The following is a 13943-nucleotide window of genomic DNA, read 5'->3' on the forward strand; positions in this document are numbered from 1 at the left end:
ATCTGTATTTGTTTTACTAAAGGTATTTCTTTCAAACACTAACAAGATGTTATTTTAAACAGCACTTTTTTTCTCTTATCATAAATTACTTCTGCCTTTTGCTGTCAGCACAGTCCTAGGTTATCTCTGACGCAAACCCTCATCACAGGCGTTCCTCCCATTTCTCAGAATCATATGCCTCAGACTGACAACACCCTTCAGCCAATGAGAGCACGATCTCGTCAATGCTCGCGGGGCGGGACTTGTCTGTACGACCAATCACCTCCTTAGATATTGTTTTGACCTCTGAAACCGCATCACCGCCTTGTCTCGTGTCCGCGGCGGAGGAAGTCTATAAATACAGGAAACGCAGAGACAGAAGGGGACGAAGTTGCGAAACTCCCGAGTAGGAGGGAGCTACTCTGCAAAGCCTGCTGAATAAAGAAAGGAGTTTAAAAAAAAAGCAAAATAACCTTAAAAACTGAAACCTTAAACGCCAATTCTCCAAAAAAAAAAGAAAATCACCACGTACTGGAATACTTTTTTGTAATGCTAATATATTCTATGTGAAGAAAGTATTTATACTTTTGTTTTCTATTTGCACTAACCAACGGTACTTCAGAACTACTGAGCATTTTTATATTTTACAAAAACGTAAGTATTCTTTTTACATATGTTCATGTAATCGTTTCTGTAAAGGTTTCTATTTTTGCATGTATTGTAGACCTGTTCATACTTTGCAAGCTGGCAGTCGGTCGACGAATTTATTGGGAGGGGTGAGATAAAAATGTTCAGAATGCCTTATTTTATCTCAGTGGAATAAATGACAGTATATCCATGCAAATAGTGGACATTATACGCGCCTCGATTTGCTGTTGTTCCTCGATTATTTTGTGATATTTTGTGAATAGCTGTTGAACTTCATAACACTGAATATTATCTAATAAGACGCATTGATTAGACGAGTTATGATCCGATTATTTGTTTGAGTGTACATTTTTTTTTCTCACAAGAGGCACGAAAAAATGAATTTCTAAGTATTTGATCATTTTCAACAAGTTCTCGCCTCTTGCACGTCACAGTGCAAGGCGATTATTTTAACACCCCCGTGTCTCACTGAATATTTAGCAAATAGCCGTTTAATCTGCAAAGGATTTCCTCTTCTCTCTGTAAAAAATTGCCAAACATGGGTGTAAACGCGGCGTTGTTAAGTCCTTATTTCGACACAGTTTATCAGTGGGACTAATCGGACAGAAACAAACGCCGTGACAGGGTCATTTAAGCTTTGAAATCCAATCCCCCGACCATTTCCTCACAAACTTATCCACCATTATCAGTTATTGCCAGTGCATTTAATCGGTTAGGTTTGGTGTTAATTAAACGCAGAATCCCCCGCAGTACTTTTCCTTTTCTCCTGCCTTATGGAGGCAGTCCAGTGCTGTGTTATGTAAGAGGATTCCCTGTTCTAGTGCAAGGTTAATATGCCCAGTGCCTACTTTTTTTTTTTTTTACATCTATGTGGATGTAGGTGCAGGATCTACATGAATCATACTATCCAGGCTTATTTTACAGTTGCACATTTTTTTTCCCCTTTATTTGCAGGACATTTTTGTTACATTTGTCTGAGCTTACTACAGTAAAAACGATGCAATCATTTATAATAAACCATCCAAACCAATTAAGTTCATTTTTAACTTATTCTACCTGAATAGCATTACATTTATTCATGATTCCTTTCTTTTTTTTCTGCCTTATAATTGTTTCAGGAAAATCGATCACACCCTGTGGAAGGACACCACTATTACAAAACCAGCACTTTTGATTTTTGCCTCCCCTACCTGGAGCACGTCTGTGTTGCCGAACACGGATAAACGAAGCCGAGCCGGTGGACGCGTTCAAGGTCACAGCCAGCTAATCTCCACGCACCTGGCACACTTCAGCAGTTCGCTATGCAGCTTGAAATCCAAGTAGCTCTCAACTTCATCATCTCGTACTTGTACAACAAGCTGCCAAGGAGACGGGTCAACATCTTTGGCGAGGAGCTGGAGCGGCAGCTGAAGCAGAAGTATGAAGGACACTGGTACCCGGACAAGCCATACAAGGGCTCAGGATTCAGATGCATCCACGTGGGCGAAAAGGTGGACCCCGTGGTTGAGAAGGCAGCGAAAGAGAGCGGGCTGGAAATCGAAGACGTCCGCAACAATCTGCCCCAGGACCTCAGTGTGTGGATTGACCCCTACGAGGTGTCCTACCAGATCGGTGAGAAGGGGCCTGTCAAGGTGCTGTACGTCGATGACAGCAATGAAAGTGTAGCTGGGAATGGAGGGGTTGACTTGGACAAGGAGATCAAAAACAGTTTCAACCCAGACGCACAGGTCTTTATGCCCATCAGCGAGCCTTTGAACGGGACCTCTCCAGGCTCCAGCTCTCCCTCTCCACCCTTTGGCCACTCGGCGGCGGTCAGTCCCACCTTCATGCCCCGGTCTACACAGCCTTTAACCTTCACAACAGCCACCTTCGCAGCTACTAAGTTCGGCTCCACTAAAATGAAGAGCAGTGGACGCAACGGCAACAACGGCAGCGGTGCTGGGAACAAAGTGGCACGTACCTCTCCCACCAACTTGGGCCTGAATGTGAACAGTCTCCTGAAACAGAAAGCCATCTCCACCTCCATGCACTCACTGTATGGGCTGGGACTTGGTGTGCAGCAGCAGCAGCACCAGAAACCCTCTGCCCTGTCTCCCAATGCCAAGGAGTTTGTGTTCCCCAGTCTGCAGGGTCAAGGCAGCCAGAGTGCTCTGTTCCCCGCAGACAGCCCGCTGCAGTACAGCAATGCCTTCGATGTGTTTGCGGCCTACGGTGGCCTTAACGACAAGTCCCTCATGGATGGCTTGAGTTTCAGCTTAGGCAACATGCAGTATTCTAACCAGCAATTCCAGCCAGTCATGGCCAACTAGTACACAAAAAGGTACTACTTAAGCTACTACTTCATACGGAAACGACCAGAGATAATGTGATGGGGAAAACAAACACAAATGCACATTTCAACAAAAAAAAGAAAAGTTTAAACATAAACAGAATGTTAAATATAAAAGAAAAAAAAAAAAGACTTGTAAGCTGTAAAATCCGAGTTTCAAGTCTAAGAGCATGAGCCCGAGGGTGAATTACTTTATCCCCTTGAGTTATACTTGTTTCTTTTTTGTTTGTTTTTTTTATTTCTTAATGAAGCTTGTAGTACAAGTTGTCTAAGCTTGGTTACCCAAACTTTAAAATGCATTATTGTTATTTCTTTTGCCAACCAAGCACAAAATATTTTTTTATGTAACTGTTTTAAGATAAAAAAAAGAAAAAAAAAACACCACCATAAGTCATGGCCTCTTTCAGTATTTAAATATAACTGGACATTGCCAGTTTTTCAAGAAATTGGCATCAATAAGTGGGAATTCCTGGTCTTTTTCTAATTGTATAATTTAATTTAGTACAGAGTTTGTAAAATATCAGAGTATCTATTGTTTCTACAACATGGTATTGCATTTATATCTTTTTACTACTCCAGTGATCTGTGATGGCTGCAGCAACTTTATGTTTCCTTTTTTTATTGAAATTATAAAATGAATCCATCTTTAAAAAAAATAAATAAATAAATAAACATTGACTATCCTGAAGATTGTGTACAGACTATTCCGTAGTGGTGGGATTTAAGAATATTTGCTTTTTTGACAAAAATATAAGAGTTGTATTTTCTGTTAAGAGTTTAAAGATTTTTGCTATATTATGGACAAAATGTAATCGTATATTAATTTTGTACCTACATTGTGCAATACTTGATAAAGCAAACGGTATAACAAAGTATTCGGAGTCAGTGTCTTACATGTTAAGAGGGACTGATAGTTTATTAAGTTTGTATTAAAAAGCTTGAAAATAAGAAACGTGTTCACTCTGTTTGATGTTTACAGTTGTGCAATGTGAGGCAGCTGTGAAGGGGTTTTTACAAACATGGGGGCAAAATGACTCTTTCTTGAAGGCGAATCAAGTTTTTTCTTGCCACAGCCGCTCTTTCTTAATTAAGAAAAATATGAACCACTGAAGCTCATCGTTAATTTGCTTCAGGTAATTACCCTAAAATATAAAGAATGCCTCGAAGGCAGAAATTGCGGTTTTATTATCCCCAGTTTTATGGGAACGAAATTTATGTTGCCTAACATGCACCAAAACAAATCATTTTCTGTGCCTGCAAAGCATACCCAATAAGTTCCCTGCAACATATTACACACTGGATGAAGAAGGTGTTGGCCAAGTGTTGACCTCGGTCTAAGTGTCACGACAGTTGGGCCATAGCTTTGCTCAGCAGTTCCTCAACAAAACACAACCCCGTTAGGCTAATGGCTAACGGAAGCAGCTGAATAACTAAATCTATCCTGAGAACCTCCTGAATTTAAACATTAGCTATTGACCAACAGCAAGCTAACTAAATTATTTAAAGTCCAACTGCTTAGCTTGAATCTCACCCTCAGAAAGCCTGTTAGCTAACAGGCTGCTAAACCTTTTAGCATCTTTATAGGTATAAGATCATCTAAACTGGGACTTAAAGGAGCTTATTGTTAGTGAAAACAACAATTGACTAGATATTTTTAAAATAGCTTGATGCGGTCGCTGCTGGGCTATTATCCAGGTCAGGAACTTGGTTTCATAAAGTGTAAACAGGATAAGATATGTTAAACTTGAGCAGACCTGAATCAAGTAGTTGCTGAAAGCCAAACAAATTGGTTACATTTCACCCAGTGTCCTCTGGTGATGTGACCTGTTAATGGATAACTAGCTTTTTTTTTTTTTTTTTACTTCTTTGCCCACAGTCGAATGTATCCCACTGGGTCAAAAACAAGCAATATATTTGAACAAAGTGGGTTTTCTGAATGTTAGCAGCAACACAAAGCAGTAACTCCTAAACAACCTCGTTTAGTCACTTCTGTTGCAATTATCCAACTGATTATTTAACACATCTCATGACGTCTTCGGATATCTGTTGCCTAATATACCATTAGATATAACTAATTGGCTTTAGAGCAAAGTCAAAGTAGAAGTGTTGCTGATAATTGTTTAATATTCAACATAGGATTAGACTTTAAAATAAAAATAGATGTTCCTGATGAGGACATCCTAATTTTAAAAATGTCTGTGATGTCTGTCGCTACAAATAGGTTTTTGGACCATTTAGTGCTGGCACGGGCTGGCTGACATCACCCTGACCCTGCTAGGAACATCAGGGTCCCTCCAGAGCTGGCTCATCATCACTTGTGTGTTGGCGTGTCCTCTGATACACTCAGGGCTTTATAGGCCTGTGTAAAGTTCAGCCTGTATGTGCGTTTATCTTGAGGCACTGATACAGCATTCTGGTAGGAGTGTGTTTGTTTATCTTCCTCTGTGGCACTGTGTGTGTGTGCACGTAAGGGCCTGGGCGAAAGTCAGTGTATGTCGTTCTGAAATGAATCCTCCTGTGAAGTATCTCTCTTTCTTTTTGTCAACACTTTGCTGCAAAGCCGTTACTCAGGAGTGGAACTCCCAGCAGGGTTAACAGGGGCAGGAAAGCATAGTCACACATATCGACTCCCTCATTCTGCATGCTGTTAGGCTACACATGGTGTGAACCAACAGGACATATGAGGCTGACACCAGCAAAGTCTTCTGGCCACAATGAGAGCGAGAATGAACTAGAAACACACGAGAAGCAACTGAAGTACTTCACAATGATTTCTGGTCAATAGGAAATACCTAGTGCCTTGTGAAAATATTTAAATCTCTTTAGAGTTTATGTGATAGGCCAACACAAAGCAAAGATTATTTGGGAGGTGTTTGGACAATAATGGATATTTTAAAAGTATTTCTAACTAAGTGTGATGTGTATTTATCTTCAAGTACTTCTATATTGTAAATATTTTTCCATAGCTAACAACTAAATCTTTATGAAATTCTTTTTTGATAAAAAATAAATATTTAAACTTTTAAATGTGAACATTTATTGTAATTATATAGGATTTTCTAAAAGGTTGGACGGTTTTCATTATACTGAGCAGAGTGTCTTAATTACATATGATAATCTAATTGCTTAATTTCTTTATGCTGAAATTACATATTTTCAATTAGCTTGAAGGAAAAATGATGGCATGAAGTTAACATAAAAATGCAGCTTGAAGAATAAAATAGAGAGGAAAATTTATATGAGAGTTTAAATAGGATCAGAGGAGCGAAATAGCAGAGAAAGATTGGATTTTTATGAGAAGCAGGGACAGTAGAGATAAGGGATGGTGCAAGAGAAACATTGCCACTTCCGCTATCAATGCTAATTTAATGTCAAGCTCACAGCTCAGTTCCTCATCAACCCCCACCTTCCCTGTCATAAAACACAGGTGGAGCTCCAAACTACTTGAGTCCCAGTAAGGCAGCAAGGCCTCATGGTAATGTACCCCCAGCAGAGGGGGTTAAAAAAAAACCCCATCATTTAATGTTTTTGTATTTTATTTTATTTTTGTCTTGGTCCTACTCTGAATCTATTTCTGGAAGGATCCAGTAGCTGATTAAACAATGATAAGCCGGAAGGTATTGAGCTCGTCTCTGAACGTTACTTCACCACATCCTATCTTCACCCTTTCAGAGGAAAGGCTGTCTTTACCCAACACACACAATTATCTGCCTTTATATTTTCTCATCTTTACTCGATGCCAGTTTAGATCAGAACACACAAAAAATGGGAAACTTCAGATCCTTTAACAATTCACTAGAAGCTGTGTGATGAAGATTAAACCTAAGAGGGAATCAGGAGAATAAAGTTAAATGTTGCATACTGTTTGAAATTAGATGTGTGATTTGGTGTTTTCTGATGTTTTTCCTACTGTACCCTTGTATTCACACTTTCGCCTACACACACCCTACAAACTGTATTTAGACGTTCTGATGTATAGTGGGTTTGTTTTTCTTTTTCTTTTTTTTTTTACTTTGCACATATGCACAGCAACCACTCACAGTGCCAGCCTTAGTTTATGAAGCTGCTCTTATCTGCAGAAGGAAACCAACAACTCACCAAGACTTTATGGCCACCCCACCCTCTCAGCACCTCTCAGGATGACGCGCTTCAGCTTGCAGGGCAGCCTATCAGGCCACGCCCATAATGATGCCTTACAGCTGAGTGGCAGAAAAGATAACTAACTATCACATGCTGCAAGTTAATGTGTACACAAGCTACAATGACACTTCTTGTTGCAAGTCTTTTGAATTTCACATGCCATAGCTCATTCACTGTGATAAAAACATATTCTTTTATGGTGTGTTGTTGTTGAATGTCAAACCACAAGATGATTCATGGTGCACTACTTTAGTTTGGCTGTAAAACACAGTTTGGTTAAAAAAAAACAACCAAAAAACTAATGGTGTTGTACAATACATCATATTGCCAATTGTATTATTTTTTTCTATCCCTACAAACAAGTAAGATTCGTAGAGTAGGTCAAAATATCCACACTACTATGAACAAAAACTGATAATGGCATACTAGAAAAATTTAAAATGAGATATTCCTGCTAAAGGTTGTGCCTCATTTTTCCATTTCCATTTTCCATTTTGATTTTTGTTGTGTGTGTGTGACTACAACGTGACTAAAACACGGCTGGATTAAGGCTGGGGGTTGCTCTCATCAGAGTTGAGGTATTACCCTAAAAGTTTTCCAGGCAAAGGCTCATAAGAAAACATTAATCAGATTTCCTTGTTTGGCTCCTAAGAGGCCACTGGAAATATTACCCAGACTGAATAGTGCATCAGATTTTTTTGGAGAGATATCAGTATAAATATGAGCATGAGGGAATCTGTGGATAAAAAAATCCTCTTCAGCATTTTTGTTCCAAATGAATTATCAAACAAACTAATCCATTTAGAAATATGTTTTACTGAGCGATCAAGTAACGAGTACTTCACCAGGTTGATTTTCTGTTTCACACAAAGTGGATTACTATTCATGGAAAAAACATAGCTCCAGATTTTAAGCTAAAAATATTAAGAACTTAAGCCAATGAGAAAAAACATTTTCATAAAAGAATGGACTCAATTCCACCATGCAAATTTAGAAAATGGAGTACAAAGCCATCAAAAAAGGTCACAGAAGTAGAAGCAAAAGAACACATCTATTGGAAAAAAGCTGTAAAAGATGCATATACTGCAGTATTTAAATAATTGCAAAATGTTAATAATACTACAATACAAAATATAGCTTAAGTTTGTTTTCTTTTTAATTTGCTTTAGGTAATAAGCAACATTAGTCATTTTGACTCTGACAGTTTGTAAACTGATTGTTTAATCCACTGAAAGACTGGAGGTAAATCAGTCTTACATAAACGCATGTTTCGAAGTAAACATAGATGTAGCAGAATGAAACTGTACATATTTATACATAATATGTGCCACAATTGAAAAGAAAGTGATCTAAAAGTCATCAGAGACATTTAAATCCCGTTGAGAAAAATATTTTTGTGATTCCAGTTTTTTCCTTTTTTTTCTCTAACCATTTCATCTTTTATCTATATGCAACATGCCAACACAAAGTCTTCTCTGGAGCTGGGAAAATATAGCTATTGCTCTCTAAACACATTTTCCGTCTACTTAAAGTCAGGTTGGATTTACCTGACTTATACCTCAGAAAGCTTTCAACACTTTCATGAATAATATTTACACACATTAAAGAGAGAAACTGGGGATGGCCGGCCAGATTCAAGTCATGAAATGTGCTCTTTGTTCCTTTGATCTCAGTATTGGAGGATGCAAAATGTTTTGCTAACAGACTTCATTTACACTGAGGTTCTTAATGGAGCCTCTTCTTCACTGTTCCCCCAAATGGGTGTGAATGTTGGCAAACCTTGCAGAGGTTCACGTGGATCTGCAGGACAAGATGTTCAAAATACAGAGAAGACACCATCTATGTGGCATTTACTGGTAATGATGTGAAGCAGCAGTGATGAATGAACATTTCTAGAGCTCTTATTTCACTTTATGCAGTGCAGAGACAAAAAAAAACAACAAAAAAATCATGTTTATAATGTCTTAAAAGACATTTGTCAGAAATGCGGCATTCACCCACAAGTAAGCAAAATATTTCATTACTAGTCCACAAAACACCTGAGAGTTAAGATAGATGTTTGTGAGGGAACCTGTTTGGACATCACCAGGAAATAAATGTCTCCACAGCTGGAGCGGCTCTGACTGACTCAAGGCTGAGGAATTTAAACCATTTCAATAATAAGGCCTCCTGGGTCAGTAACGCTCAGTCTAGAAAACACTCTCCAGATTGACTTTTTCTAACAAAGACTCACATTCCGACACATTTATTTTATTAAATCTGTGGTAAATGTTCTGATTATGTATTCCATGAAAGAGAAAAGACAGAAGAAATACACAGAGGGCATGTTAAACAACAGCAACAGCAGAAAGGAGAACTACCTCCACAAATTTTGCCATTATGCCACGTTCTCACAAGGCTGAACTTTCCCTTGTATTTAAAAAAATATATAAAATCCTGTCCATTTTGAAATATGAAGCAATAATAATAATTTAAAAAAAATCCTAATCAGCCTTCATGATGTTTCTTAAAGCAGATAAATAATTTCAAAGCAGATTTTGATTCTGTTCAACAGAACAACAGACAGATTTTTCTAGATACATTTTTAATGGGAATATGTCAAAAGGATTGAGTGATCACTTTTGCTACAAGGACCATCTAAGCAGGAAATGTGGGTGAGCTCTGTGTAAACAAACAGATGAAGGAGATGGATTTCTTACTCTTATTGTTTGAAAAGCAATTGCCCTATTGGAGAACAATATATTTTTTAGCTGTACTTTAATTGATTTAGCCACTAATGTAATTACATTCAACACCCTAGAAGCAAGCTTTTCATTAGGAACCCAGAAAATCGCCAAAGATTTATTTCAGTACAATTTATTTTCAAGCAAGATGAGTGCACCGCATAAACCAGAGTGAGAATTATAGTTGCAAAATTTACAGTTTTAACACAGCTCATTGGTGGGAGCTTGCCTCTATATACATATTTATAAAGTGCTCCCAAACATTACAAATGCCTCTGAGAGAAATATTTCCAAAGGCCTCATTTAACTGTTTAACACAAGTTGTGGAGAGGTGTTTCAACACAAGCAGGTAGATTTCTTAAATAGCCCGCATGGATAAACTCCCCAGAAAAACCAACTAAAACTTGATGTGAGCGTTAAACACAGCTGTCAAGCAGATGTCTTGGCTGCACTCTTTTGCATAAAAGGAGTTTCGGTTCTCGTAAACTTTTGTTTCAAAGTATTTGTCCTAAAGTAATTTGTGAGGAAATTACTTCTCCATTTTCCGCCATAAAAACTAAATATGCGACTGTAATTGCTCTCCACCTCCACAGTGTTGTCACAGTGGTGCAGCTGAGCTGGTGTAATAGTTTGGGGAATCTATCACACACCTGTCAGCCAACAGCAATGCGCACTGAGGCAATAATGAGGTCAGACTTGGCAGTAACGATAGAGATTCCTCAATCCAGCCAACCTTTTCTTGCTCCACTGTATGTTGCCAGGAAAATAGAGCTGGACTTTTGTTATTGTTGCATTAATAATAAGAATATAAAGTGGCAAGTCATCTTTTTATTGATAATTGTATGTGTCTTTTTCACAAAGAATTTCAGAAAAATAACATAATACCGACAGCCAAACACGGTGGTGCTAATGCGATGATCTGGAGCTGCTTTACTTTCTCAGGACCAAGACAACTTGCTGCAATTGATGGAACAATGGATTCTGTTTTCTACCAGAAAAACCTGAAGAACTTCCTGCCATCAGTTTGAGTCCTTAGGTACAAGTAACACCGGGTTACACACAAACGATCCAGATCACACACGAAAGCCTCAAATATTAAATCAAAGTCTATGTACTGGGCCAGTCCAAGTCAAACGAAGCTGCTAACATTTTGACTAAAATCATAATTTGACAACTGCTATTCCTAATTGTGGTTTAAATTTGCTAATATTTGAAAGCATTGATACCAGCAGATCTGAAATACAGCACCCTGAGAGCACTGGCACTCCTGAAAAAAATGTTCAGACAACCTCTTTATTCCAGCAGCAAAACATCAGAGTGTTTGTTTTTTGGGTTTTTTTTTTACACAATCAACAACATAAATTTCTGTAAATATAAAAATATGATGGAACAGCCACCAAAGATTTTCAGAGTAGGAAAGATGAGAAAACATGCCATTTCCTCAAGAAAGGTTTTGTGTTGGCCGTCACTGATAAGAAATGGCCACAACAAAACACATAACAACCTAAATTTTGTTTAGGTTTGCAGTGAGAGGTTAATTTCTCAGTGTGAAATTATAATAGTCTAAAAGACAAATGTATTTATTCACAGGTATTTTACACAACTTTACCAAGGTAACCAACAAACAAAGTCCGCCAAAGCCATGGTAGCAAGTTATGATGCACATTTCTTTTCCTAAGGACTAAGCAGCGTGGCAAACATCACCGTCATGCCTAACGCCACAGTGTCTGAAAGATGAAGCAAATTAATAACTTTTCACAGGCAACGGCAAATCACAGTTAACACTTATGAGAGTATCTTTTGTGCATGTTGGGTAAGTCTGGTTCTAAGAACTTGATGTTTTAGATGCTTGTTTACTCTTCCTTGCAAACATATTCCCCCTGGCCTTTTCTTCACATTTTATTGAGATTTTATGGGGTAGACAATGTAGAGTTCATTTTAACAGATAAATACTTTGATATACACTTTAAAGCTGCATATTCTTCTTCTATTTTTGTTTAATACTGAAAAAACTTCAGTAGGACTCTGATTGACTTCGGTTCATGAAAAACTGGAATAATTATCGCAGACTGTTTTTTGCACATCTCTGAACTAAAGTACATTTGCATTAATGTTGTGATGTTTGTTTTGTTTGTCCTTTTTTTGCACTTACAACACAGGTGGACTTCGTGATGTCATTTCTCTCCCACGCAGAACAAACATGCTGAAGGCTAGTCCTGTGTGGGTTGGGTGTGTATGTGTGCGTGTGTTTGTGTGTGTGGGAGGTGTTAAAGGGACCTCAGTGGGTGGCGTTGCATAAGAATGTCAGCGCTGAAATAAGGTTTCATAAAGAATAAAAGGGGGGGGATCACTAATGTGTTTTCTGCTGTCACGCCTACAAGCCTATTTTCTCTCTCTGCATCAGGACTGAACCCGCCACATGCCTGATGAACAATGGCAGGGTGAAAACACAGGACTCCACCTAGTAAGCCTCACAGGTCAGAGAGACAAACCAAACAAGAGGGAAACAAAGACAGAAAGGACTTCATCTGTCACCCCACAAATACCTCTTTGGGGCTTGGTCTGTTGCCACGCTCTACTACAAAACAAACATGACAGGCCTGTCTGTTCCCGAAAAGTAGCAGCTTTACCTTGATTACTTTACACACAAATATTGGTAACATATCCGGGTTCAAAACCAAGGCAAGTTTGTGTGTTGTGTATCTTCCCTTCCCTCTATGGGTTCCTTCCAACCTTCACACAATACAGTATACCTGGTATGTTAGGTAACCACCATCACCCTCAGCTGAGTGTGTGTGCATGTTTGTTTCATCTGTGTGTCTCTATGTTGGCCTGTGATAGACTGGTAACCTGTAGCCAAACACTTTCCCATTGACCAAGATGGGAACCATGAGACCCGGAAAACAAGGAACCAGGCTTAGCAAGTGAATGGATGGATCATGTCGACTGGTTTTATTACTTCTGTTCAGTTGTTCTTGTTTCTGACGCGATTTCTCACTCTTTTTTTTTATCCCTGGACTGATTGCATCACTCATTAATTCAGTTTCATCTGCACACCATTTGTTTGGTCACTTTCACACATACACTGTGTCAGAAAATTACTTACTTTCACAATCCATAGACTTGTTGTGTTTGTGGTTGGTTCTTGTGTGCTTCCTTTAATGTTGTGCTGCAGATTTTCTGTTTACGTCTGTATTTCAGGCCTTTCTCCTCATGCAGTGTTTTCTGCTTGAGTATTACAAATAAATCACAGGCAGGACAACCATACCTTTTCTTTGTTTGGCTTCTCTATTCTGCACCATGCATGTTTGCACCACTTTGCTGTGTCTCTGCTATGTATTAAGTGCTGAGCACAGCAAAGTTGAAGGTTAACACTGCCAAAGCCACCTGACTTAATGAAATTTGACAAGGCGGTGTATAATCAATTTCACACAAAGCATTTTCCCCCTCTGAACAATAACAGTTTTGTCTTGTGTTCCCAGTCCTCTTTATGTGATTTGTGACCTGTGCCTCAACTTGAAAAAAAAATATTCAATCAAAAAATTTTCTCTAGAAGTAAAGTTAGTAGGAGCATTTTTAAAGGCACTTTTAACTTCACAAACTTGGATATATTTTATGTGATAAACCAATACAGAGAAGTGGCTAAAACATCGCAAATGCTGCGACGTTTTAAAAAATAAATGCCTGAACACAGGTGTATGGATTCCTATTCAACTCCCAGAGAGAAGCCACGCATGTAAGGGAAAAATATCTCCGTGCAGAAAGACCCCAAGCTGGGATTAGAACCGAAGACCTTCTGGCTGTAAGACAGCAGTGCTGCCAACTGTGCCATTGTGCAGCCATGTAATTTTATCTCGGTATAAATACATACGGCTGTTCTGTGAAGGCTTGAGAGGTTCATTACAGAACATTTGTCAAGAAACAGAACATTAGTCATGAAGACCAAGAGACACAGCAGAAAAGCTTAGGAATAAAACTGTGGAGTAGTGTGCCGCATAACATAACAAGTAACAAGCGTAACATACAGTAGTTGCTTGATTGTGCTATAAAATGGCACTATATGCCGGGAAAATAGATAATGTTCCCCCTTTAACATCTTACGGGGTATTGTTCCACAGCCTGAA

General features: G+C 38.6%; 1 protein-coding gene across 1 annotated transcript; it reads left to right on the top strand.

Annotated features, from left to right (window-relative positions):
• The first annotated feature begins 351 nt into the window (after positions 1-351).
• On the top strand, positions 352-3904 carry tob1 (transducer of ERBB2, 1). The gene is made up of 2 exons (XM_005806317.3): positions 352-633; positions 1746-3904. The coding sequence occupies exon 2, from the start codon at positions 1929-1931 to the stop codon at positions 2934-2936; it is 1008 nt and encodes a 335-aa protein (XP_005806374.1). The 5' UTR covers positions 352-633; positions 1746-1928; the 3' UTR covers positions 2937-3904.
• The last annotated feature ends 10039 nt before the right edge of the window (positions 3905-13943 follow it).

This window comes from Xiphophorus maculatus, chromosome 16 (assembly GCF_002775205.1).
Source record: "Xiphophorus maculatus strain JP 163 A chromosome 16, X_maculatus-5.0-male, whole genome shotgun sequence".
Lineage (NCBI taxonomy): Eukaryota > Metazoa > Chordata > Actinopteri > Cyprinodontiformes > Poeciliidae > Xiphophorus > Xiphophorus maculatus.

Bases quoted from the DNA above. Each gene is read 5' to 3' on its own strand.
- tob1 (XM_005806317.3), top strand. From the start codon at position 1,929: ATGCAGCTTGAAATCCAAGTAGCTCTCAACTTCATCATCTCGTACTTG.